General features: G+C 43.6%; 1 protein-coding gene across 1 annotated transcript in view; it reads left to right on the top strand.

Annotated features, from left to right (window-relative positions):
• KAT2B (lysine acetyltransferase 2B) overlaps nucleotides 1-25579 on the top strand; it is a 61787-nt gene that overhangs the window by 9559 nt on the left and 26649 nt on the right. Inside the window, exons 2-7 of the mRNA XM_065398809.1 lie at nucleotides 1882-2008; nucleotides 11187-11332; nucleotides 11942-12031; nucleotides 16068-16249; nucleotides 17672-17863; nucleotides 23732-23838. Coding sequence (XP_065254881.1) covers nucleotides 1882-2008; nucleotides 11187-11332; nucleotides 11942-12031; nucleotides 16068-16249; nucleotides 17672-17863; nucleotides 23732-23838 — 844 coding nt within the window. The remainder of the gene's footprint in view (nucleotides 1-1881; nucleotides 2009-11186; nucleotides 11333-11941; nucleotides 12032-16067; nucleotides 16250-17671; nucleotides 17864-23731; nucleotides 23839-25579) is intronic.

Genomic DNA, 25579 nt, shown 5'->3' with positions numbered 1-25579 from the left:
TGCCCAAACTGTGGCCTGGCCCCCGTGCTGCCCCTTCCCGTGAGGCCGCACCCCCATGTCGCCCCTTCCTCCAAGGCCGCACCCCCCCCGCTCGCTCCTCTCCACTCCTTCCCCACTTTTGCTCACCCTTATGGCTGGTAAAAAGTGGGAGGGCTATGCTTTTAAGTGATGGGACCATGACCCCTTGGCCCCCCGTTCCGGCACCCCTGCCAGGTCCCCTTTTCGACTGGACTCCTGGCAACCCTACCTGGGAGCTTAGTGGCTCCCTCCCCTACCTGAATACACCTCTCAGCTGCAGATAGCTGCTCACATTTCTGCCAACCATTTCATGCCCAGACAGTAGCATGTGTGTGTGGAAGGGGAGGGAGAAGCACACTTCCTCTTTCCAAGAGTGGTGTGCTGGTATGTGCTTCCTGGGAATCTCTAGGGGGCAATTCTAAGTCAGCCTGTTGACTTCAGCTGCTGCATGGACCTTTTGCATCCTTTCTAATGTGCTTGACTACATCGGGTGCAGTCATCGGGTGCAAACTATGGCATGCATATGGTATCACAGGGATAGACTGGTGGTGCCACGAGCCCTTCCAAATATATCCAGTGAATGGTAATTGCTCAAACGTTATGGAGAGTAAACATGTTATATGTTGTCCAGCAAAGAGGCAGCATCTGGCATTGCAATGCTTAGTGCCCAGGTTGCATAATTTGAAATGATGGAGTTGAAGAACTACTTCAACACAGTTGACTAATATTTTCAGTTCTGGTACCTGAAAAGCCGCAGTCTCTATTGCCTCTGTTGGGCACTGGTACCTTAGGTATAAGGCAATTCAAAACAAAAGACAATGAATTTTTTGTGGAATAAGCTACATTAAATATTTATTTTTCATATCTTTTCTGAACATAATGACACACACAAGATAGACATTAACACCACAAATTGAGGTACTACACTTATTTTTAAGTTACTGTCAAGTATTGTGCAGCATTTTGCAGTAATTTCATTACTAAGAACCTGGAACAGCAAATTATTGTGTATCTTGTTACAGTGAAGTACAGAAATATTTCTAAATATAGAGCAGAGAGGAGATGCTTTTCTTGTAGGTAGGTCTTCAGATTGGAATATGACTTCAGTTAGGAAAATCCAGAAGGTCTTTAATTGCTTTGATGCTGGTACTCAGAAGAAAAAAAATACCTTCAGTGATGCTCTTGTACCAAGTACTTTGCTTCTGAAGTGCTAGCATTCCAGTGGAACATTGCCACTTCAACCCCATAATGTCTGGAATCTGGCTACCGGAGGCCCCACGGCTTACCTTATTATGTTACCAGTCCTGTTAGTTAAGATTTACTAGGCATCTTTTGCCATCATTTCCTTCGTAAATGCCAGTGCTTCTGGAATTTCCTCGTTTTGGTGGTTTGCTCAAACCTGTGGTTTTGACGCCTCTATTGCGTGATGTATTGTTTATTTTGTTTTGCTTCACATGTCTGTTGTATGGTGGTGTGTTGTATGGTTCCTAGTCAGAAGTATAGAAGACAAGGCAGTGATGCTGATGCTACCGGATGTGCGACCTATTTATGTTATTGTTTTAATTGTAAAAGTGTGTAGATGATATAGCAATAGGAGCCAGCACATCAAATAGATGAATGCTGCTTTTGCACAAAAGTTGGAGAGAGGACCTGCTGTAGAGAAGTTAGTCTGTGGTTTGGAGTGCTTGTCTGTTTTCTCAGCTGGTATCTTCTGACCAGCCGGTAGTAGTTATGGGCTGCCACATATCATTGTGAATTCTCTGCTTTTAAGTAATGAGTGTTATTTTATTTCTGTACATTTCTAGAAAACATGAAATACATTTGTTGTGTGGTAGATATATTAACTGTCTATTTTTATTTCAGGCTGAGGAATCTTGCAAATGTAATGGCTGGAAAAACCCTAACCCACCTCCTACTCCTCCCAGGGCAGATTTGCAGCAGACAATTGTCAGTCTTACTGAACCATGTCGCAGCTGTAGTCATGCACTGGGTAAGTATTTAGCTTCTCCTGGATTTGCAATCCATGTTCTTAGACCCTAGGTAATAATATGACATATTCTTTTATTCCCAGACAAAAACTATGTTAAGATGGAGTTATGGTTGGGTGTATGCATCCGGAATTTAGAGTAAAATACGATAGAGATGTTGAAGTAATCTTAAAAACAAGTGCTACAATCCAGGAAATCCAGAATAAAGGTTAAACTTAAAAGAAATCCAGATATTTTAAGGTATGGAAATGCACAATTAGTTCACCAAACAACTTTAACTCTGCCATATAGTTATTTATTTAGTGTTTGCATAGTTGTCTAGCCAAGCGATGACATCTTTAGTGGCGTGATGCAGTTCTTGTAGGCCACCGCTGAACCTAGTCAGCAGGCATTCATCGACAATGTACGTCATCGTCTGTGTTGTGCCGCAGCTGCACAAAGGGCTGTCACGAAGGCCCCAGGAATACTGGTTGGCTGCACAGAGACCTTGCCTGATCCGGAACCTGTTCAACAGGGACCATTGGCGATGGGGCAGGTCAAAACCAGGCAGGCAGATTGTGGGATCGGCGACGAGGGACTCGTTGGGGATTATAATAGATACCATTCCTCTTGCCAGAGTGTTTCCGCCCTAACATCCTGGCATGGCGGATAAGACCATAATGGGCGATGTGACGGTAAAAGTACAGCTGGTGGCTTAAAAAGGTCATTGTGCAGCGGCAGGCTTGAGTTGGCGCATACTTTCTCCAGTAACTTGCCAGTGGCAACCTCTTGTCTGATATGAGGAGGAGCAATATTGCTCAGAACTGGAAGCCATGGGGTGGAGTTGGATGCAGGGTGCCGAAGATGATACGCATGGTGGCATGTAACTGCATATCCACCAGTTTGGTGTGTGACGATAGACTCCAAACTGATGTGCAGGACTCCGCCACCAAATATGAGGTGGCAAGAGCTGACGTCCGCAAAGTTGGAGCACGAGCAGCCCATGACGAACCTGCCAGTTTGCTAAGAAGAATGTTGTGCATCTTAACTTTAGCTGCTGTCTTCTTCAGGTGGGCATGATAACTCAGTCTGCGGTCTAAGGTCACACCTAGATAAACCGGTTCTACTTCATGCTTCACCTTCTGACCATTCAGATAAACATTCAGTTCTCGGGTTGCGCTGGCATGATGAAGATGGAACAAACTGGAGACTGTTTTTATGACCCTTGGCTGGAGGTGCCAAGTCTTACAGTAGTCAGCTAACTTTATCGTGTCCCGGTTTAAGGTGGCATCAAGCTCGTGAAACGTCCGGGCCTTGGTACCACAACAGATGTCGTCTGCGTAAATGAACTTTCATGACTCCGTTGTTGGCAGGTCATTGATGTAAAGGTTGAACAGGGTTGGTGAAAGCACAGAGCCCTGGGGTAACCCATTGCTCTGTCGTCTCCAAGCGCTCGTCTCCTCCCCCATATGGATTCTGAACTGCCTATTGCGGAGGAACAGTTCAACGATGCCTGTGACCCAAAGTAGCAGGACCCATGATACCTTCACGAGCATGTCAGTGTGCCACACCGTATCATACGCCGCTGTTAGAGCAATGAAAACAGTGCCTGTTTTCAAGTTTCTCTGGAAGCCATTTTCAACAAATGTGGTCAGCACGAGCACTTGGTCGCATGTGCTACAGCCTTGGCGAAAGCCGGCTTGGTTAGGGCTCAAAATTCTCTCCATGTTGGGTAATATGCACTGTAGGACCAAGCGCTCCAGTGCCTTGAAGCACACCGACAGTAATGACATGGGACAATAGCTTGATGCTTGACTTGGGTCCTTTCAGGCTTTAGGAGGCTAATGACTTTTGTGGTGCACCATATCTTCGGTAGTCTACCTTCACTGATGATTTATAGTGAGACTATGCAATAATCGTATGATTAAGATTAAGGCATTTTAGTATTTGTAGTCCTAGATTAGATTTTTAAGGACAGATTTAGACCCTGCCTCCTCCATCCCCCATTGTCAATATTGTGGCTGATATCTGTGTTGTGGTTCTTCTGAAACTACAGCCTCATTTGGGGTCTGTCAATGCTACAGTTTCACCTCTGTCAAGTGACCTAGTCACAGCATGGTCGTCTCACAACATGGTTATTTTTGTAGTATAGATTACACTCTGGACAGTGCTAAAGGTAAGAGTCCATGTACACTACAAAATGGAACTATGCTTGTACCATGTTGTGCGAAACTGTGTTGGAACCAGTCTTCCTGTATGGTTAAAGTTATTATATAAACAACCTCTGTGCTACAGAAAGGACTGTTTAAGTCCATTGTGAAACATGGTTGTATCACAGCCAGATTACAACATAATGATTCCTTACCAGTGTGGCCAGAAAAAAACCACCATGTGTCAGGGACAGTTTTAAACTTTGCGGCTACCTAAGCTAAAACATGATTACTTAACATGGTTATAGCATAGTTTTTCTAACCATGAAGTCAAGAAGAAACTGTGCTAATAATAGTTGGGCCACAACAAATTTCAGAACTGTTTAAAATGAAACTTGCTTTGGTTGTATAGATATGGCCTGAAATTACAACTCAGTAAAATCAGCAATTTTGTTAAATTATGTAAAATCATCACAATAGGTGATTTTTAAAAAAGTAAACAGTGTACCATTTGAGGGATTATTCACTACAGTATTTCTGTAGAAGCTTTGTTTACCTCTCTGCTCTCCTTTTTGTGTGTTCTGTTGTTGTTTAACCTATTTCTGGGCTTTTCTTTATTCATTGCTATCATTTATGTTCAAAATCTCTTCTTTCATGCAAGAGAGGAATAACAAATGTATAGCAGCACATGAGTTCAGTATGTTTAGCGAGGCAATTCATTTAACTTCTCAACGTGTAGCATATTTTCGCTGCCTCTGGGATATGCAGTTAGATTAATTTATGTTATGAAACCCTTTCACACCGTGCCCTTGGGATACTGAAGGCATTTCTTCACTGCTGCCTAATCCTGTTAGGTGCTGAGCCCTTAACGCCGCATCTTCGGTAGGATTTGAAGGTGCTCACCTCCTTTCAGAAGAGCTCAGCGCTTCTGAGGATCTGACTCTTGGTGAAAATCTTTGGTCACTCATTAACTTGGGAATCAGGAATAGCAGTATATTGTTATTTTGAATAAACATTATGGACCAAATCTGGTGCAGTGTTTCTATTTCATTACTGCCACAGTGAAGAAAGATGAAGCCCTGTCATCTTCCCAGCTGCAACTAACGAGGATGATGCTTTGTTTGGAATAACGAGTGCCACCTACCACTCGGTTGTACCTAATGTGGAAAAGTGAACATTGTTCAGAAATATTTCTCAAGACATTTTTCCTATTATTTTCACCCTGATCAGCATGTTTCCCTCTTGAATTCTTTTAAAACCTGAAAGGTCATGAGGTATCCCTATTTCAGCTGCTTCCCCAGCACTATAGTCTCTCTTTCTAAGTGAGTTCTGAAACATAACCACAGACGCTCCCTAGGTTACACAAACCCGATTTACGGAAATCCGGATTTACGGAAAAAGTTCCGTAAGGTTTTTTTTTTTTTTTTGCGTAATTGTTGGAGATACGTTCCCGACTTACACAAAATTTGACTTATGCAAGGCGTTCCGGAACAGAATGCTTGCGTAAGTCGGGGAGCTTCTGTATGCAGAAATTTCTCTACTGTTCTAGGAAATGTGGTGTTGGCTTTTTGTGCTTATATTTTTTCAGCAATGTTGCCCAGGCATCAATGCACAGTAGCTCTTCCCCACTCAGGGCTTGTCTATATTCAGTTTCACTGGCTTAATTAAAGGTTTAGTTAATCAGATGCAAAAGACTGGATGCTTATATCATCTTAAATTAGTCTTATTTCTGTTTATTTTATGGGTTTGTCTACATGCACTTTCACAGAAATAACTAAAGTGACATAAATTCACACTTTTTGTTATTTTGGTGAAAGTCCATGTGTGGATCTTCTTATTTTAGATTGTTCCTTAAATGGATTTAGCATAATCTGAACTAAGAGTGTCGTGTTGTGATAATTGGGCCTACAAATTTACCCTAATTAAACACTCAGTTGTAAAAAGTATATGAAAGTTCTTAAGATGTTACGATAACCTATAATAACAAATGCTGATGGAAAGTAGGTGAAGTCACTTTCAATAGTGAACATAGGCGCCAACTCCGTGGGTGCTCTGGGGCTGAAGCACCCACAGGGAAAAATTAGTGGGTGCTCCTCACCCACTGGCAGCCAAGCTCCCCCCTCCTTGCCGCCTCCTCCCCTCCCCCCCCAGCACGCCCCATCCCCGCATCTCCCAGCGCTTCCCGCACTCCCTCCCCCGCTGCTTAACAGCTGTTTGGCGGCGCTTAGGACTTTCCGAGAGGGCGGGGGAGGAGCGGGGATGCGGGGGAGGAGCGGGGATGCGGCGTGCTCAGGGGAGGAGGCGGAGAAGAGGCAGGGCAGGGTCGGGGACTTGGGTAAGGAGGTGGAATGGGGGCGGGAAGGGGGCGGGGCCGAGGTGGGAAAAGGCGGGGTGGACAGGGACTTTGGGGAAAGGGTGGAATGGGAGTGGGGCGAGGGCAGTGCAGGGGTGGGAAGAGGCGGGCCAGGGGTGGGTGGGGGGTTTGAGCACCCACCGGGCGGAGGGGAAGTCGGCGCCTATGATAGTGAATGTTATAAACAGGTGCAATAGAACCAAACAGACTAAATTAGTCTAAACAAAAGGGCCTATTGATATGGTTCAAGAACTGTATTAAAATCATGCTTGGTAAAAACAGAAGATGTAAAACCAGAGAAGATTGGTGTGCTGGATATTGGGCCTAATTGGTGGATAAAATAAAGAGGGGATGGGCTATTTCACCCCTCTCTCTCTTTGTGGATCCTTAAAGAAAGAGACTTTGGGGGGGGGGGGGCGGAAATGAGAAAAACAGACGGCTATTGGAGTGAGCTTCACTATCATGGCTGCTGCAGGGCCGCCCTGGGGGGGGGCAAGTGGGGCAATTTGCCCCAGGCCCCACAGGGGCCCCCACGAGAATGTCGGAGGCTCCCCCCCGGCTCCAACTTCCCCCATCCCCCAGCGCCTCAGCGTGCCGCGTCCAGGAGCAGCCCTGGACAGCACTGCAGCGATGTGGCTTGGGCGGGGCCTGAGGTCCTCCCACTCGGAGCTGCTTGGTAAGGGGGCGGGGCTGTAAGCCCCGGCAGGCCGAGCGGCAGGAGCTCCTGGACGCGGCTTGCTGAGGCTCTGGGAGAGGGGGTAAGTGGCATGGTAAGCCTCTCTGAGCCGGGCACCCCCCGACCCATCCCCCCCCATCCCGACCCCCAGCTCTGAGCCCAGCCCCTCTGAGCTGGGCACCCCCCGACCCCATCCCCCCCCAGCTCCGAGCCCAGCCCCTCTGAGCCGGACACCCCCCGATCCCTTCGGGCTGTCGCTGGGGGATGGTGATGGTTGGTGCCAATGGACTGTCGCTACCTGGGGGTGGCGCTACTCTTGCCCAGGGCTGGGTGTGGAGCTGAGCTCTGGGTCGGTGGGTGCCCGGCTCAGAGGGGCTTACCATGCTGCTTACCCCCTCTCCCAGAGCCTCAGCAAGCCACGTCCAGGAGCTCTTGCCGCTCGGCCCACCGGGGCTCACAGCCCCGCCCCCTTACCACACGGCTCCAAGCGGGAGGACCTCAGGCCCCACCCGAGCCACGCCGCTGCAGTGCTGTCCAGGGCTGCTCCTGGACGCGGCACACTGAGGCGCTGGGGGATGGGGGAAGGCGGAGGCGGGGCGGGGGGGAGCCTCCGACATTCTCGTGGGGCCCCCTGCGAGGCCTGGGGCAAATTGCCCCACTTGCCCCCCCCCGGGCGGCCCTGATATTTTATTGTGTGCGAGTGCCTGTGATTTACTCTCTATCCTTTTAATATACCCAAGAATAACAAATTGGGATCCTAGTTAGACAATTCATTTGTTTGTTCTGTTTTCTCAGTAATAATAATAATTAATAATACTGAAACCTCTATTAAATACAACAGTCTGAGGCTGTAGATAAAGAGTGCTTATGTTATGCAAGGCACTTTTTCTAAATTCTACTATGGTATATTCCTTACAAAACAGACTGTCTGCGGCATCAGAACAGCTGCAGTTGTTTTTAATTAAGAACACACCGAATCTGGAATAATTTGGATTTCTCCATCGGGGTCCTCAACTCAGTCTTTTGATCTAGCCACTTGTGAACCAAATTACTGTATTGTGCATGAGTGTTATCTTTTTACTACGTGGGGATAGCCACAGTTCCCTGATGCATATTGCTTGGCTGGTCGACTCTCTCCTTTATGGCAACTGATGTTTGTGAGTTAGTCAGCACTGGCTGCTGCAGAAGGATGTAAGCAGTGACGCTCTTGTGGAGAATTGCCTTCTTGCTGGTACGGATTGGATAGTGCAACTGATGGGGATTACACAGCTCTGGGTCAGAGTTACTCCGTATTTGGTACCAGTGGAGGGAAGGAAGCATTTCTGTATAGATGGGCTTTAGTATTTGCCCTTTAGAGGTGGGCGACCAAAACGTAATTTTAAACAGTCCACTAGACTGATATGATGATTTTAAAAAGTATTCACACCAATAATACAGAAATGACAATTTGTGGTAAACACAAACTGTTAATACGTTTGAAGCAATTTACTGTTGGGTTCACCACATGGCGGTTAGTTCGACTCTGTGTTGACATATGACCACACACAAGTCAAGATAATATATACGATGCTGATAGCAGTTGTACAGGAAGTGGATGTAGCTGGCTTGTAATGCTGATACGCTCTAGTTGTTGGTTGAATCCAAGGTGCGTGTGCGTATGTGTTTTTTACAATGCTATCAATTTTTAATGTGCTGCTGATCTAGAAGTGAAAATTCATTACTTTAGCAAAATCAGAACTGACAGCTGGAAGTATTAAACTTTCATATCTTGTTGGAGGACAAAATTGGAATCATTTTACTCTGCCTGGAACTCAAAATATTTTAAATTAAAGAAGATAGCTTATGATGACTGTCTCACTTTCAGCTGGAGAATGTTAGGGACATAAGAGATCATATTGCAAACACTCCTTTAAGGAGAAAGGAGTGGATGCACTGTTAAATATCTTGCACCAAAGTCTGCTTTCAGTTGCATCTGTACAAGTCCACTGAAGTCAATGGATTTGCAAAGAACTGATTAAACTTTCCAAAACAAAACATCACCTCTGAGCTGACAAAAAATAAGGAATTTCAACTCAAAGGGCATTTCCTCCTTTGAAATCATAAGTGCTTGAGAACGGGAGTGTATGATGGAAATACCTTCTCAGTCCTAACCATATTTCACTCCTAGGATAAGATGAATAATTTTACAGCACGTTTCTTCATGTTAAGAGGTTTAACATTTATTTTGTTAAAACTTTTAAAGCTGTTTTTTTCCACTTCTAAAGAATACTATGGTAAAGCATTGCATAGGAAGAGGTGCAAATGGTCCTGATCCTGCAAATGCTTATGCATGTGGGTTATGCCATGGAGTTCAGTGGGACTACTTCAGTGAGTAGAATTACTGAGGTGCTTAAGTTTTTGCAGTATTGGGCTCTTAAGTTGTAAGCTCCTCAGGGCAGGGACTGCAATTTCCTTTGACTAGTACAATGCCAGTCACATTGTCATGCCTTAACAAATAGTACATTTCCTTTTTTCACAAAAATAAAAGTCCAGAATTAACATTACAGATGAAGGGCAAACTGAATATTTAGAATTATATAATACGTGAACAGTCTCCTTTGAGGAGATGACTACAAAGGCAGTAGTAGTTATGCAGACAGTTTGGCATGTTTCAGGAGTCTGTTCACTTCATGCTTTGTCAAAAGACATCATTCTTGATAAAGGGGGAAGGGAAATCATTAAATACTGGGGGTCCAGTCCAGTCCAGAAGTCACTGGGCTGTTTTTGAGCTTTCATTCATCATGTGTCTAGAAATAGGTGAGAAGATTTGAGGGATAGGCCACTTGAAACTTTAGTAATTTAAATCTCTTCAGTCTTCCTGGATTACTTTTACTAATTTAATGGAATGGAAGCTACTGGCTTTTATCATGCTTATCATTGTTTTGTCTTTGTTCATTGAAAATGCATCTTTCAAATCCTTATCATGGATATAACCCTGAAGACCCTAGCCAGTTTCTAGGGGCTAGGAGAGACCTGTAGAAGACATTGTGCTAGTTGTAGGGAGGGATGAGGAGGGACTCTTGGCTTAGAGCCAGTTAAGACCACTTACCATTTTTTGTGAACCAAAAATGTTTTTTCTTCAGGTTTAACTTTTCTGTCTTCCTGGAGGTACTTTTGAGGCCAAGTTTTGAGACCACCTTTCAGTGGATTTCCCTCTTTGCACCTACAAAACTGCAGCCTCAAAAAAATCGCAAGTGCAAAATTAAGCTTGCATTTTGCAGGTGCTAAAAGGAAAGGCTGGCTTTTGTAAATCTGGCCCTGTATTTGAAAAACACTTCCCTAAAGCTTCTGCTTGGAAGGGCATGTAGAACATGCAGCAGGAGGAGCACTGCAAATGTGACCCACACTGTGAATCCTTGGAACTTGATACTATATAAGTAGTCATGAAACATACTTACCAGTGCCTAGTTTAAAGCAAGAGATTTTCATTTGTGAGCAGGAATTTTTCTCTCATTGCTGGTTAAATTGCTACTTGTAAATTGCCACTGTGGGGATCGAACCTGGGATCTCTGGGTTAAAAATCATGAGCCACTACTACTTGGCTCTAGGACCAGATCCATTAGGTTGGAGGCAGTAGCATACTCATCTCTTTACATAACCTAGACACTAAAGAGAGTAAGAGCACTAAGCTGTGTTAGTGTGGGTGACATAAATAGTGGAAGCACAATCTGCTGGTAGAGTAAGGCAGTAGCAGACAGGATTTGTGGGTTCTGTTCTCAGCATGGCCACAGACTTGTGTGAGTTTGTACAAGTCACTTATCTCTGTGCCGTAGTGTATCATCTGTAAACTGTTATAAAAATTGTCCATGTGGAGCCTGTGCCTTGAGGTACTTCTGATGAAAGGTGCTGTTTAAGTGGTCATGGTGGTCGTGGTTGCAAGGTTCGTCCTTTGTGTTGTCTTTGAAATTATGTCTTATTGGCCATAGAATGCCATCCTACCAGCTAGTTTTTTTTCACAATTTTTGGATTTTTATTTTGTTTAGCTGCTCATGTTTCTCACCTGGAGAATGTGTCTGAAGAAGAAATGAATAGGCTGTTGGGGATAGTGTTGGATGTGGAATATCTCTTCACCTGTGTCCACAAAGAAGAAGATGCAGATACAAAACAAGTTTACTTCTACCTGTTCAAGGTAAGATGAAGATGTTTCTCAAAATGCAACATCATACAATTGTATTTCTGCAACTTTAGATACACATGTAGCATCTTGTCATATGTAAGTACATTCTTTTGTACTTACATTAATTTTATTGTCCTAATGGACCATTATATTTGTATTGACTTAGACAATTTGTAGGATAAGCTCTCCTTTTTCCAAGATAGTAATAAGGTTTTTAATTTTGGACTAGATTCTGCTACCCTTATGTTGCACAGTACCTAACTTCTGAAGTCTTCCCAGTGATTTCAGAGTCTGGTCCCAAGTCAGCACCCATTTGGTATGTATTTTCTTTCCAGCCATCAGCAGCATCTTCCTTAATTACAAGTCAGAAGAAGAGCCAGTTGACAATGAAGCTACTTTAGCTGTATACTCATGGTCAGAACAGCCTTTCTTGGTGCATTTCAGAGGGCGAAGCAATTAACTCTGAAGTTAATTTAGCTGCAAATTTAATTTATTACATGTACTAGCAAATATTTTAATAATAATAATAAATATGTTGTACCAGTACAAATTTCACTGACTGTCAAATGTTTATATAAAGATGTTAACCATTTAAAAATAAAATTGTTTGTTTTTTGATAGCTTTTGAGGAAATGCATCTTGCAGATGGGAAAACCTGTGGTAGAAGGGTCTTTGGAAAGCCCCCCCTTTGAGAAGCCCAGTATTGAACAGGTAAAACAGAACATGATAATTTCTGTGAACAATGACCCTGCTGCAGTCCACATGAGTGGATTTGGGCAATGTGTGAATATTAGTTCCCTGTATCATTTTGAACAAAGGTGAATCTGAGGTTTGCATGAAGATGATTTCCTCTCCAGCCCTTGGGAAGGGCACTGTGGTTCAGTTATTGAATTATTTTCCAGAGTGGTAGCCGTGTTAGTCTGTATCAGCGAAAACAGCGAGGAGTTCTTGTGGCACCTTAAAGACTAACAAATGTATTTGGGTATAAGCTTTCGTGGGCTAAGACCCACTTCATCAGATGCATGGAGTGAAAAATACAATAAGCAGTGTATATATATACAGCACATGAAAAGATGGGAGTTGCCTTACCAAGTGGGGGGTCATTGCTAATGAGGCCAGTTCAATTAAGGTGGAAGTGGCCTATTCTCAACAGTTGACAAGAAGGGATGAATATCAAAAGAGGGAAAATTAGTTTTGTGGTGCTAAGGAGGCCGATGCAATCAAGGTGGATGTCGGCCATTTCCAACAGTTGACAAGAAGGTGTGAGTATCAGCAGAGGGAAAATTACTTTTTGTAGTGACCCATCCACTCCCAGTCTTTATGAATTTGCAAACTAGACACCATAAAATTAGGCCTGAATAAAGACTGGGAGTGGATGGGTCGGGTGAGGTGGAGTGAGGGCATGGCCTTGGGGAAGGGGTGGAGCAGGGGTGGCAAGAGGTGGAGTGAGGTTGAGGCCTTGGGGGAAGGGGCAGAGTAGTGGCAGGGCTTTAGGGTCAGGGCCGGCTCTGGCTTTTTTGCCGCCACAGGCAAAAAAGCCTCTGGCCGCCCCCCCCCGCGGGGGGGGCAGAGCCCGGGGGGGGGGCGGCGCCGGGGGGAGGGCGGCCGGAGCCCCGGGGCGAGGGTGGCGAGCCCCGGCGGGGGCTCCGCTCTCCCCCCGGCGGCCGGGGGCAGGGCGCGGGGGGGGCAGGGCGGCGAGCCCCGGCGGGGGCTCCGCTCTCCCCCCGGCGGCCAGAGCACCGGGGCCAGAGCGCCGGGGGGAGGGCGGCGAGCCCCGGCGGGGGCTCCGCTCTCCCCCCGGCGGCCGGGGGCAGGGCGCCGGGGGGGGCAGGGCGGCGAGCCCCGGCGGGGGCTCGGCTCTCCCCCTGGCGGCCAGAGCACCGGGGCCAGAGCGCCGGGGGGAGGGCGGCGAGCCCGGCTGTGGCCCCGCTCTCCCCGGCGGCCCGAGCGCCGCGCCGCCCCCCTCCAGGTGCCGCCCCAAGCACCAGCTTGGTTGCCTGGTGCCTGGAGCCGGCCCTGTTCAGGGTGAAGCAATGGTGGAGCACCCACCAAGAAAAATTAAAGTCAGCAGCTGTGGTTTAAATAGTAGACTCTCTTAAAGTACCTTTTTCATGTATGTCAGGTCTAATCTTTGTTTATTTTGGTATACTTGGCATTTGAAGTTGAGGAATATAGCACCGGGGTGAAATCCTTGTGCTATTGAGATCAGTGGGAGTTTTGCCATCGACTTCAGTGGGGCCAGGATTTCACCCCAGCATTACAAAGCAGAAACAACTGAAAGAAAACCAACAGTAGTTGGTGCCTTTATGAATACATAGGTGGATAGAGAACATACACAGAAACTGAGATTTTGATTCAGCAAGATACATAAGCATGTGCTTATCCTCAAACACAGGAGCAGTTCTGTTAACTTCAATGAGACTGCTCACGTGCTTGAATACTGTACTGAATCAGGGCCTGAATATCTTTCAAGCAATCTGTGGCTTAATGGGAAGTATACTCTTTTATTAAATAGCCTATTTTAAACTGGCACACTGTGTAAATGTTTCTTTGAGTTTAGCTTATCATAACTCAGTAAAATAACACTCTTCACAGTGGCATTCCTTGTTTTTTTAGGAATAATTAGAGTATACGTAATGTTATGTACTAAATTTCTTATTTCAAAAAATAATTAGTGTACGTAATGTTATATACTCCTAATCCCTAAAATATACATTTTGTACAGAACTTCTTTTTTTAGTAGTAAAGCATTTTAAGTTTTCCTTTTGGTTAATTGGGTTAAGAAATCTCTACAGGTTGATATGAGGGGGTAATTCTCTTTACAGTTTATTCGGAAACGATTTCATGTCAAATGAACAATATTTTCTGGTAAATTCTGGATTGCTATAAAATAAAAGAATCTAAGTCACACATTAAATTTGCTAAGGCAGCAGTGCTATTTTTTGTTTGTAAGAGTATGAATTGTGGCAGTTTATTTTAATGACACATTTTAATTATCTTTAACTGAGTGTTTATTAAAAGGGTAATATAAAGAGTGCAGTGAAGTGATGTGCATACGCAGTATGGGCAATTCATGAAGAAATAACACACTGTATAAACAGGAGTAAGATAGAAGTACTCCAAGCTCCACCCACAATTCAAAAGTAGCTGGAAGTTTTTGCTTACATGATCAGGAATTAAATATTATTAACGATCTCTCTCCTTAAATCTTCATCTGTAGTCTTCAGCACTAATGCCCATCGGCACTGCTAGTGAGGTGTGTCATTGGTGGGTCTGGGAGTGATGAGGACATGCATGCCACTCTTTTCCCCTCCGTGTGGGTGAGGAGGAGGAGGGGAACGGGGGAACTTAGGCTCCCACTGGTGCCTCTTTTCCCTCTTGGGGGCAAGGGGAGTGGCTTGGCTCAAACAGTGTGTGAATTCTGAGCCTGTCCCACCCTCCCCTGCTGCCATTGGATGATTGGGATGAGGACAGACCCCTTGTTTGGCTCTCTCCTGCAGAGATGGGGAGAAGGAAGGAAGGGTTGTTTCTGCCCTCTTTTGATCTCCTGAAACCATTTTGGCATTGTTCTGTCATGGGGATGATTGCAGGAAGCTTACATCTCTCCTAGAGCTATTGCTTTAGTCTGTCTGCTGACACCAGAATGCAGAACTGAAATGGATTGCCGTAAAAGGATGTCTTTTCAATCATAAGGAATAGAAACTTTTTTTCTTAAGTGAAAACTTAAATTTTGCAGAAACAGGAAAGTGTTGGTATGACTCACCAATGATTGGGTTGGTCTGACCCTGTGAGTTTAATGAATCCACGACTACATGGCACACATACAGTATTGGGGGATACAATCCAGAGACTTTGTTTCTGAAATGCAGACTGCCACCACATCAGCTAACACGTTGATGTATATACTCTTTTCCGGCTAATGCCAGAAGATAGTGACACAACCACAAATATTTAATCAGATCTGAATTCCTTCCAGCAGAAAACAGTGTTACACATACATACTACTATTATTTGACATTTATATTGTGATAACCCCTAGAGGCCTGAGCCAGGGCAAGGCTCCATTGTGCTAGGTGCAGTACAAACATATAATGATAGCCCTTGCCTCAAAGAATTTACAATCTGTATCTCTAGGTCGGTGAAGCAAACAGTAAGTGGGCTGAGAGTGGACAACTCAGTAGCAGACAGATTGTGCCAAAACATTCTGCTAAGTTTGCATGCAGTTCTGGCCAGTCAGTAACAGTAATCACAATTGGTCAGCTGGCTAGTCCTTCTCAGATGGCAATACTCTAGCTAGTATGTTACATGCTTTTCTCAGTCCCATGCCTAAATCTCAGAGCAGTTAATTTTTAACAAGTGAATGTCAGTTTACAAAGAGTACAGCATGGTCATCAACAAAACTGCACATGTGGGGCATCCAAGAAAAAGCGCATGACCTTTCCCCAGTAAAAGTTCTATATCATGTGAAGTAAGAGATTTATGTAGCTGTTTATACCCCTTATTATAGGCCAGTCGCTAGAGGGAAATAGAATCACACACACTTGAGCAGGCATGACTTTCTATTTAGCAGAACCAATACTTTAGTTATACCTCTGGCAGGAGCAAATATTTCAAACGACCCAATGTGTATTTTCTCTGTGTTGTAATACAAGTTCTGTTATATATAAAAAAAAGTTAGTAGTGCTCACAGGAAAGAAGGTTATGCCTAAATTGTTAAATAATCATCACTTTCACCCTCTGTTTTAAGGGAGTGAATAATTTTGTACAGTACAAATTTAGCCACCTACCATCAAAGGAAAGGCAAACGATAGTTGAACTGGCTAAAATGTTTCTAAACCGCATCAATTACTGGCATCTGGAGACACCTTTGCAGCGAAGATTGAGATCTCCTAATGATGACATTGCTGGCTATAAAGTGAACTATACAAGGTAACTATGTTTCGCTTCAGTTTTCCCTTTCAGAATATAGGCCCTGATTCTGTAGCTAGATGCACCAACAGAGATTTCTTACAACCATTGTCTTTACCTGTAGACCTACTGGCTTCAATGAAGTTCCATGCTGTCATAAGAGGCCCATGCTGTCACTTCTATTTACAGAATTGGGGCTGTATTTAATAATTACTCTTAATCTGGTTGGATGCTTAGTGGAATGTCAGGCTTCATTTCATGCACTATAAGTTCATGAAGCTTGTTGTTTAAAAATCTTTTTTAAAAATTTAGAAATCTCAAAGCCTCTGTTTCAAACTAAAGTATGAGAAATGTGCAAATTAATACCATCTTTAAAGATTTGAGAGCCAACTGGTTACCTGGCATTATTAGATTCCTTAAAATGAAAATTCATATGTACATTTTCACTACTTCCATCAGAATTCTAAGGAATGACTTATTGGAAAAAACTAATATATTTTAATTTATGTAAACTTATATTTCTTAAAAAGTAGTATAGTTGCTTTTTGGATTAACAGCAGAGGTGCTACTTAGTCTTCTATAATAACAAATGCTCTAAGGAGGGGGTTAGAAAGGACTGCAGTTCAAGATCAACAGAGCTCTCCATCCTTACACTGATAATCTTAATTTTATCACTTTTACAAAACTTCAATTCCATCAGCTGTATTAAAGAGGAAAGGCAAAAAGTGTTCAGATAAAAAATGAATGCTCCTAAGTAAATAAGAATCATTGATACCATAATAGACCACCGTATTGGTAGTCCTTATTCCCCCATCTGTGATGACACACATTAGCGTGTATAAATGAGGGAGTATGATACCACATCAAACTTAAATCTTGATTATAAAATTAACTGTTATGCTGCTCTACATAGTCAACTTTACTGCTGCTTAACCCCTTCAGTGCCACAATCCATCCCGTGGAGAGATGTAACACAAAATGCTGTATTTTTATATTGGTCTGCTAATAGAGTATAACAAAATCCTTTATGGAATGAGTCACTTGTAAATTAGTGGAAAAAAGGAGAATATTAGGATGAGATTTAGTGAGAGAAAGTGACTTGGAGAAAGGGAGGGATGGAAAGTTTAGATAGATTTGGTCAGTCCTAATACAAAAGTGACATTCCCCCTGCACATGTGCTATGATAGGGTATGTCTGATATGCTCCCTCATTCAGCAGCAAGAGTGTTTTACAGGGTCTGAAGGTTAGAGAGAGTTTGGGAAGATCATGAAAGGAGTTACCCATTTTTCAGAGAAATGGCAGACCATGCAAGTGCTACTTTGCTATATGTGCAGGGGACCTAACCTGGATTTGTATAGTCATTTAATCTTCTTTTGTTGCTAGTGGTTTTAACACATCAGGTTATTCCCAGGTAGAGGTAATTATCTGGCTTTTTTGCTGCAGGTGGCTGTGTTACTGCAATGTTCCCCAGTTCTGTGACAGTCTACCTCGATACGAAACCACACAGGTCTTTGGGAGAACTCTGCTACGCTCTGTCTTTACTGTTATGAGACGGCAACTCCTGGAGCAGGCTAGACAAGAAAAAGACAAGCTTCCTCAAGAGAAACGAACACTAATCCTCACCCATTTTCCAAAGTAAGGAGTAACTGCTCATCTTCCTTTAAGATTGTTAACTAGCAATATGCAATTTTGTCTTGAGATGCAAAAATGCTTGTTAGAACAACTAACTGGTTACATCTGCAACAGAAAGACTATTTACTCCGATGTTCAATGACACATAGATGTTACACCAGCCCTCTGCTGTCACTTGCACTACATGTAGTCATTTAGTACATTCATACCTTCTAGTTATATTTAATACAGTGGCTGTATCTCTTTGAGATGGAGTTTTGTTTTATACGTGGGGCTGTTTTTGTTGCCAGAGGGGTTGCTCTCACTTTATACTGGAATTTATGATTGGACACTGTTTCTGTTTCTTTTTCCTTTTCTTTAGACCACATAAGTATCTAAGGGCAAGTCTACACTACTGCGCTATGTTGGCGCAGCTGCATCGTGTCTGGTGAAGATGTGCTATGGCAATGGGAGAGTGCTCCCCTGTCGGCATAATTACTCTACCTCCGTGTGAGCTGGAAGTTATGTTGGCGGGAGAGCATCTCCCACTGACATAGCGTGGTGTCGACAGCACTTTAAGTCGATGTAACTTGCGTTGCTCAAGGGGGTGTCGTTTTCATAACCCTGAGCGATATAAGTTACATTGACTTAAGCGGTAGTGTAGACCAGCCCTAAGTAGTACAATAGATTCGTTCTCTATTAGTTTGTTTAGCTCCGCATCTTTCTATGCTCTCTCAGACAGAAGTTGGTCAAATAAAAGGTATTGGCTCATCTACCTTGTCTCTCTCAGCAAAGAACTGTCAAATGCTAGCATGGATTAACACTAACAGGAGTAAAGAGCAATATAAACCCTCCTTGGTTAGTAAGGGCCAGATTGTGATACCTCTTACTCATATTGAATATTACCTTTCATTACATTGAAGTCAGTGGAACTGCTTGTGGAGTTAAGGTATTTCTCAGGAAGGGAAAGGGGATCACAATCTGGCTCCTAAAGTAAGATGGTATTATACTAAATAGGGAGCAGATCTCTGGATCAAGAAGGTGCCATGTTTACATAGTTATGGTTCTAACCCAAACTGTACTAGGCTTGGTGGAAATTTAATTTGAAAAGCACTTTTATCTCTGCAACTTCTTGATTTTTCTAAGAAAAGCATGTACAAAAGGTGTGTGAGAAGTATGAATGGAATAGTAAACCTTTTATACACTATACTCCTGCTCTGAATTATTTTTCTACTCTATCTCCCTCTGCTACTTAGACTTAGTTCATTCTGCAAGCTACAGTTTAGAATACTGAGCTAATTCTTATTTTCAAAGCGACGTTCTCAACAGTCAAACCCTGTATGGTCCACTTGTACTTTGTTCAACAATGTCTCCACATGTGGTGGGTAAGCACGTGTGCCTTAAAAGCGATCTTTGAGGGATTTGTAATGTGATTTAGTTATAATTATAACATAAGTGTTCTAGAGCAACGTTTCTCAAATGTGGCCACCAGGGGCTTTTCGTGTGACCACAGCCTCCTGGGTGGTGATGGGGGGAGGGGCAAAGCAGTGGCCCCTCCCAGGGCTGCCAGTAGGGGTTGGGCCCTGTCCCCCTCTGGAGCCACAAATGCTGGAGGAACAGGCAGGCGGTGGGGCTCGGGCTTCAGATCTGGGGTGGCAGGCTCCTGCCGTGTGGCAGCGGGCTCCATCCCCTGGCCCCGGGCTTTGAGCCCTCACCCTGGCCCCATGCTCAGCCCCCCACCCCAACCTGTTGCCTCCTCTGGCCCCGGGCTCTGGCCATGTGCTCTGACCCCCAGCCGCAGGGTTTTGGACTCCACCCATGGTGCCACGCAGTCCAGCCCCGGCCCCCAGGCATGTGGCAGTGACTGCCGGCCCCAAGCTCACCACCCCCACACGTCGCCCCTGGCCCCCACTGCGTCCTCCGGCCCTGGACTCTTTGGGCTGTGCAGCTGCAGGGCTCTGGTCCCCGGGCTCACCCCATATCATCCCTGGCCCCAAGCTGCCTCCCTACCCTCCTCCCTATCCAGGTCTTAATTTGTCCCCCAGCTTGCCAGGGCTGAGTAAGTCTGTTGTGAAAAATGATATTTGTATGTTTGTTAATATCACTTTTCACTGCCTCCCTGCTAGCTAGCAAGTCTGCTGCTGTGAAAAGTGATATTAACAAAATACAAATATCACTTTTCACACAAACAGACTTACTAGCTAGCAAGTCTTAAAAAAATAATCAACCAAAAAAAGCAAAAGAAACCGCAACAAAAAGGGACAAGAACACGCAAAACACATTATTTGTTTCTATTCTGGTTAGGTCCAATAAAGAACAGAGAAAACTGTACATTACTTTTATTATTGTCTGCGAAAAAGCCCTACATAAATAAATTACAATGATTTGGACATGTATCTGTGCATATTTATTTGTTTTTCCTAAACTTAATTAAGTATTTTAGGAAAAATTGTCAGAACGGCCACCGGCAATAGTTGCACTCTAGGCCACCAAAAAAATTCTTGTGAGAACAACCCCTGGGTACATTTACACAGCAATAAAAGACCTGTGGCACAGCTGCTGCTGGCCCAGGTCAGCTGACTCAGGCTTGCAGGGCTTGGGCTGTGGGGCTATAAAATGGCAGTGTAGACATTCAGGCTTGGGCTGAAGTCCAGGCTCTGAGACCCTGTGAGGGGGTGGGTCTCAAAGCCTTGGTCCCCAGCCCAAATGTCTACGCTGCTATTTTTAGCTCTGCAGCCTGAGCCCCACGAGCAAGAGTCTGCTGACTCAGGCTCTGAGACTCAGCGCCATGGGTTTCTTATTGCAGTGTAGACGTACCCAGAGGTTATTGTTTTCTTAACCAAGATAATATTGTAATATTAAAAAAAAAATTAGGAGGGTTAATTCAGAAGTATTTTCTGAAGTACAAGTTTAAAGTCCTTTTGACACAATGACACAATGTAAGTATACACATGTTATATCTGTGGGCATCTAGGCAATGAGGGGAGTACAAGGACCATTGTGTACTGGGCAGGTACATACAATATTTCTGACACCTATAAACAGCCTAGACTAGACTTTAACTTGTGGTTATGCTCACTGTCAGTGTGACTGAAAATGGTTGGGGGGGGGGGTCTCAACCGCTTAAAACGTTATATAGCCATTTTCAATTATAGTGGATATCAGCTGACTCCCCATGTGCCGTATATGTGTATAAATGTACTATGTATAAAATACAATCCTGGGACTCAGTCCTCCAAACCCTTATTGAGCAGTCCTTACTCATAGATTCATCACTTTGTTTTTTGTTTGTTTTTTTAAAGCCGGAAGCGCTCGTTAGATCGTCTACCCTGCCCTCCTGTATAACACAGGCCATTAAATTTCTCCCAGTTATCCTTAGATTGAACCCCATAATTCGTGTTTGACCAAAGCACATTGTCCGGAAAGGCATCCAGTCTGGATTTGAAGACATCAAGAGATGGTGAATCCATCACAGCTCTTGGGGCTTTGTTTCAATGGTTATTCACCCACATTGTTAAAAATGTGGGCCTTATTTCTAATGGGATTTTGTCTGGCTTCAGCGTCCAGCCATTGGTTCTTTTTGTGCTAAAGAGCCTTATGTACCTGCTATTTAAACCCAATCCAGTCATTAAAACACCACGATCAAGTCACTTCTCAATCTTCTTACCAGAAGTCCTGGGTTCTTTTTCTGGCTCTGCCCCTGACTTGCTGTGTGATCTTGGGCCAGTCACTTTCCCTCTCTGGGCCTCTGTTTCTTCTCTCCCCCCCCCCCCCCCGCGCTTTCTCTCTCTTGTCTATTTAGCTTATAAACTCTTGGGAGCAGGGACTGTTTCTAATTGTGTGTATGTGCAGCACCTAGCGCAGTGGATCCGGATATCACTTGGGGCCTCTAGATGCTAATGTAATACAAATAATAATTATACATTATATATATATATAATGTTTGTTATTATTACTGAAAAAAGGAAGGACCATAATAAGGGTTAAAACTGGACTGAGGTTTCAGGAGGGATGGGTAGCCTTTAATATTCAGTGCTTCTATAGCAGCTATTGATCTGGAACTTGCAAAGCACTGTGCAAAGGTGCCTATTTTACAGTGGGGAAACTGAGCCACAGATATGGGAAAGGAGGTGGGAAAGCAGAGCTGGGAACTGAATTAGCCATGATGATCTAGGTTCTTATTTCAGTGAGATATCACTTGGGAACTGAGTGGTGTCTGTGTCCACTGCCTACTGTCTGGGACTGTGTACATGTGCATATCTATATGTGTGTGTGTGGATGGGGAAGGTGGTTTGGGTTTTAAACTAATACAATCAGATGGTCTTCCAGCATTAAAACCTATCAACAGTCCAGCTGCATTTACTCCCAAAGTCCTTCTGAAATCTTGTACTTGCTGTGGTTATAGGGGACACTGGAGATGAGTAGTTGAGGTTGAAGAAGGAAGGACATGGACTAACAATCGCATCTTCAGCCTTTTTTCTTAGTGCCCTTGGCAGCACTTTACATAGTCAGTATCACTGAATCTCCTGCAAAGTCAGTTTCCCTGTTGTTTTGTGAGGTCTCTTACACCGGGATATGGCAGAGAAAAACATTTACAAACAAAAAATGAGGTGGTAAAACCACAAAATGTGGTAGGGGGACCTTGGGACAGCACCTGCAACTACTTTTAATCCTCTTTTGAAACTGCCTAGGTTACTGGTTTGACCTTTAAAGCCTCAGGGAAATTCACCCCTGGATCCTGAGTCAGTTTCACTGATTTCTCACTCAAATGATCACATTTGATTTCAGTTGGACAATTCACATAAATAAGGATTTGTCTAGAGAGTGTGGTGTCAAGCTTCTGGCCTCTAAAAACCCTTCCGTGTTCCACAAGATATGACTGCACTGCAGGGGGCGTTGTTCCCAGGATGGGGACGGACAGACAGACAGACGCACACATGCACGCACGCACCAACCAAGCTAACACACTAAAAGTCACAATATGGCCATGGAGGCATGGGTAGCAGCTCAAGCCAGTCACCTGAGTACAGTGCTGTCTGAGATCCTTGCTGCATAATCTGGTGTCTAGCCTGTGCCATTGTCGTCTCGCTGCTATTTTTAGCACGCTAGTTCAGTCAAAACTTGTGCATGTATGTGTAACAGAGCTAGGAATTACACGGCCCAGCTTCAGTGTAGACCTATCCAGAGGGTGTGCAGCTGTCTGAGATATGAAAGGGAATTGATGTAGTGGTCCTATGAAGGCATGCTGGATGTTCTGATGTGTAACACTGAGTGTTATGCTTGTGAGACATTCCATAAAAGAGTGTAAAGTAAGTTCATTTTTTCTAAACATACACACAAATTTTTTACATGTCATATAAGCACTAGGTGCAATTACACACTTACATGGAAGTGTTTTCATAAGACCGATGTAAATGGCTAGTGCTATTGGGATTTTTGTACATGAACATGAAAGTAAGAATGCAAACTCATGCTAAATACTAGATTTTTCAGAATTAATAGGAAATAAATTTCTTGCAGTTGCATAAGACCAACACACTCTTGCTTGTCAACACACAGCTCTCCTATTAATGCCCTCACTTGTGCTATGTAAATGTAGTATGCCACCTGTGATCGAAAAAAGTTTCAGTAGAGGAAACATTTGCATCTCTAGTTAAGGTGTATAACCTCAGGTTTTACATGTTTATCATGGGTATTTTATTAAAAAAATATTTTAAAAAAACCATCCAGCAATGTTCAGTTGTAGAATCACCAGCTTCTCCAGTTTCTTCATTCTGTATTCAAAAGATTTTAATGAAAGTTTTAAATGATTATTCTGAAGGAAGGCCTATCTTCCTTTGGGTAGTAGTAATTCTTTGGTGTTTAATATTGCCTCTATATTTCTACATCTAGGTTTCTATCCATGCTAGAGGAAGAGGTGTATAGTCAGAATTCTCCTATTTGGGATCAGGATTTCATGGTGTCCTCTTCTCGAACTGGCCAGCTAGGAATCCAAACAGGTAATTTGCATTTAGGACAGGGTCAGGGAGAGACTGTATAAAGAACACAATAAATCTGCAAAATCTTCCACTGAGAGAAAATGGTGTAATTGTAAGCAGGCAGTACTGGAAATGCAGATTTATATGGCAGCTTCTGCTGAAACTGGTAGCCTGAATATCAGTCCATGTCCAGATGTACACAGGAAGCAGTCTCTCTGGTTCCTCGTGGAATGATGAAATACTCTCCTCTGCAAAGGCATACAACTGGTGTCTTATCTCAGAACATTTTATATCTTGTTGCTGTAATACGTACTTTAGCTGTCTTGTTTTTTTAGAGCTCCCTCAAGCATTGCCTGGTGTCCATTGACACATCCTGCCCTATACCAGCTGTTCATCAGCTCAGTTCAGAGGAATGCTTTCTCCGAGTCACCGCTCCCCAGAAGTCTACTCATGGCTGTATCACAGAAGCAGCACTTACATCTTTTCCAGATTTCCCCGGAAATTTATATCTGTTTGTAGAATATTTAAAATCCATTCATACTGCTCAGTAGTCTGTCTATCTACTAGACTACCGAAGTTAGGGTTGGGGATATTGAAGCATCTGATGTAGCTTTTCCTGACTGTCAACTGGGGAAGCATTGTGTGTGTCTGATAATGGGGCTCTTACCACATATTAGGGACCCTTCTATTGGGACAGGCATGTAACTTTGAGTAATTCCTAGTTTCTAACTAGTATCCAATCGTATATGGGCATTGCGAGGTTGGGGTGGAAGACCCATGTTGAAAAATATATCTATAAAAATAGGTAAATTGTTAAAGGGCCAAGTGAAATTAGACTAAGCTGTCCCCCACCTCCACCTAATCCATCCTATTTATGAACGGTATAAGAGAGCATTAAATGTATCTTGGTTATAGAGGCCATTTCATCAGCTAATCTTCAGTAAACTTCAAATTTTGACCTATACTCCGGTGTCAAAGTAGCCAGGTTCTTCCCATGTGAATGCTTCAGAAAACAATTAAAAGGGTGCCTGTTGCTTTTGAGGACATAACAGTAAGGGTTTACAAAGAGAGAGACTGCATGTGTCCAGTTTCCAAGGAACCTCCTTGTCAGAAAATGATGAGTGGCACTAAACAAATCTGAGCATGTGGCATTAAATATATTTTAGTAGGGGTGGAGAAGTGTGGGGGGGTTATTTTGAAAAATAATGGTATAGCTTTAAGTGGTGCCACCAGAGTAATTTTCATTGGATTTGGTTTGGATAGCGTGTTCATAGAATCATAGCAATGTAGGGCTGGAAGGGATGTCAACAAGTCATCAAGTCCAGCCCCATGCGCTGAGGCAAGACCAAGTAGAATAAGGGAGTGCACTTTAGTGAAATTGTACATCTTTTCTTAGAAGACCCTTGAGAACTAGCTGCTAATCATTTCTTGACGATTCCTGCCAGCTAGCGAGGTAGGTATGTTGAGGAAGCCCATTTTTACTAGCATTTGCACAACACTGCAGAGGAATAAAGCCTGACATTGGCAGTGGAGTAAAATTAACTCTGTAATACAATGGAAAGGTGTTAGAGCTATATTTGTTACCTGGAAGCTTTTAGAAAATATAGTTCATAAATCCCCACCTGCTCACCACGGAATGTGGCTTGCTGTGCAGTATCAAATTTTAAAATACAATAAAAGAAATCAGAATAAAAAACCTCTTCTAAAAATATATACAATAGCATTCTTTACCCTGGTTTTTTGATTGCACTACATAACATGG

Source organism: Emys orbicularis, chromosome 2, assembly GCF_028017835.1.
Source record: "Emys orbicularis isolate rEmyOrb1 chromosome 2, rEmyOrb1.hap1, whole genome shotgun sequence".
Classification (NCBI taxonomy): Eukaryota; Metazoa; Chordata; order Testudines; family Emydidae; genus Emys; species Emys orbicularis.
Note: the sequence above shows the minus strand (reverse complement) of the source record. Positions and strands in the feature narration are given on the sequence as shown.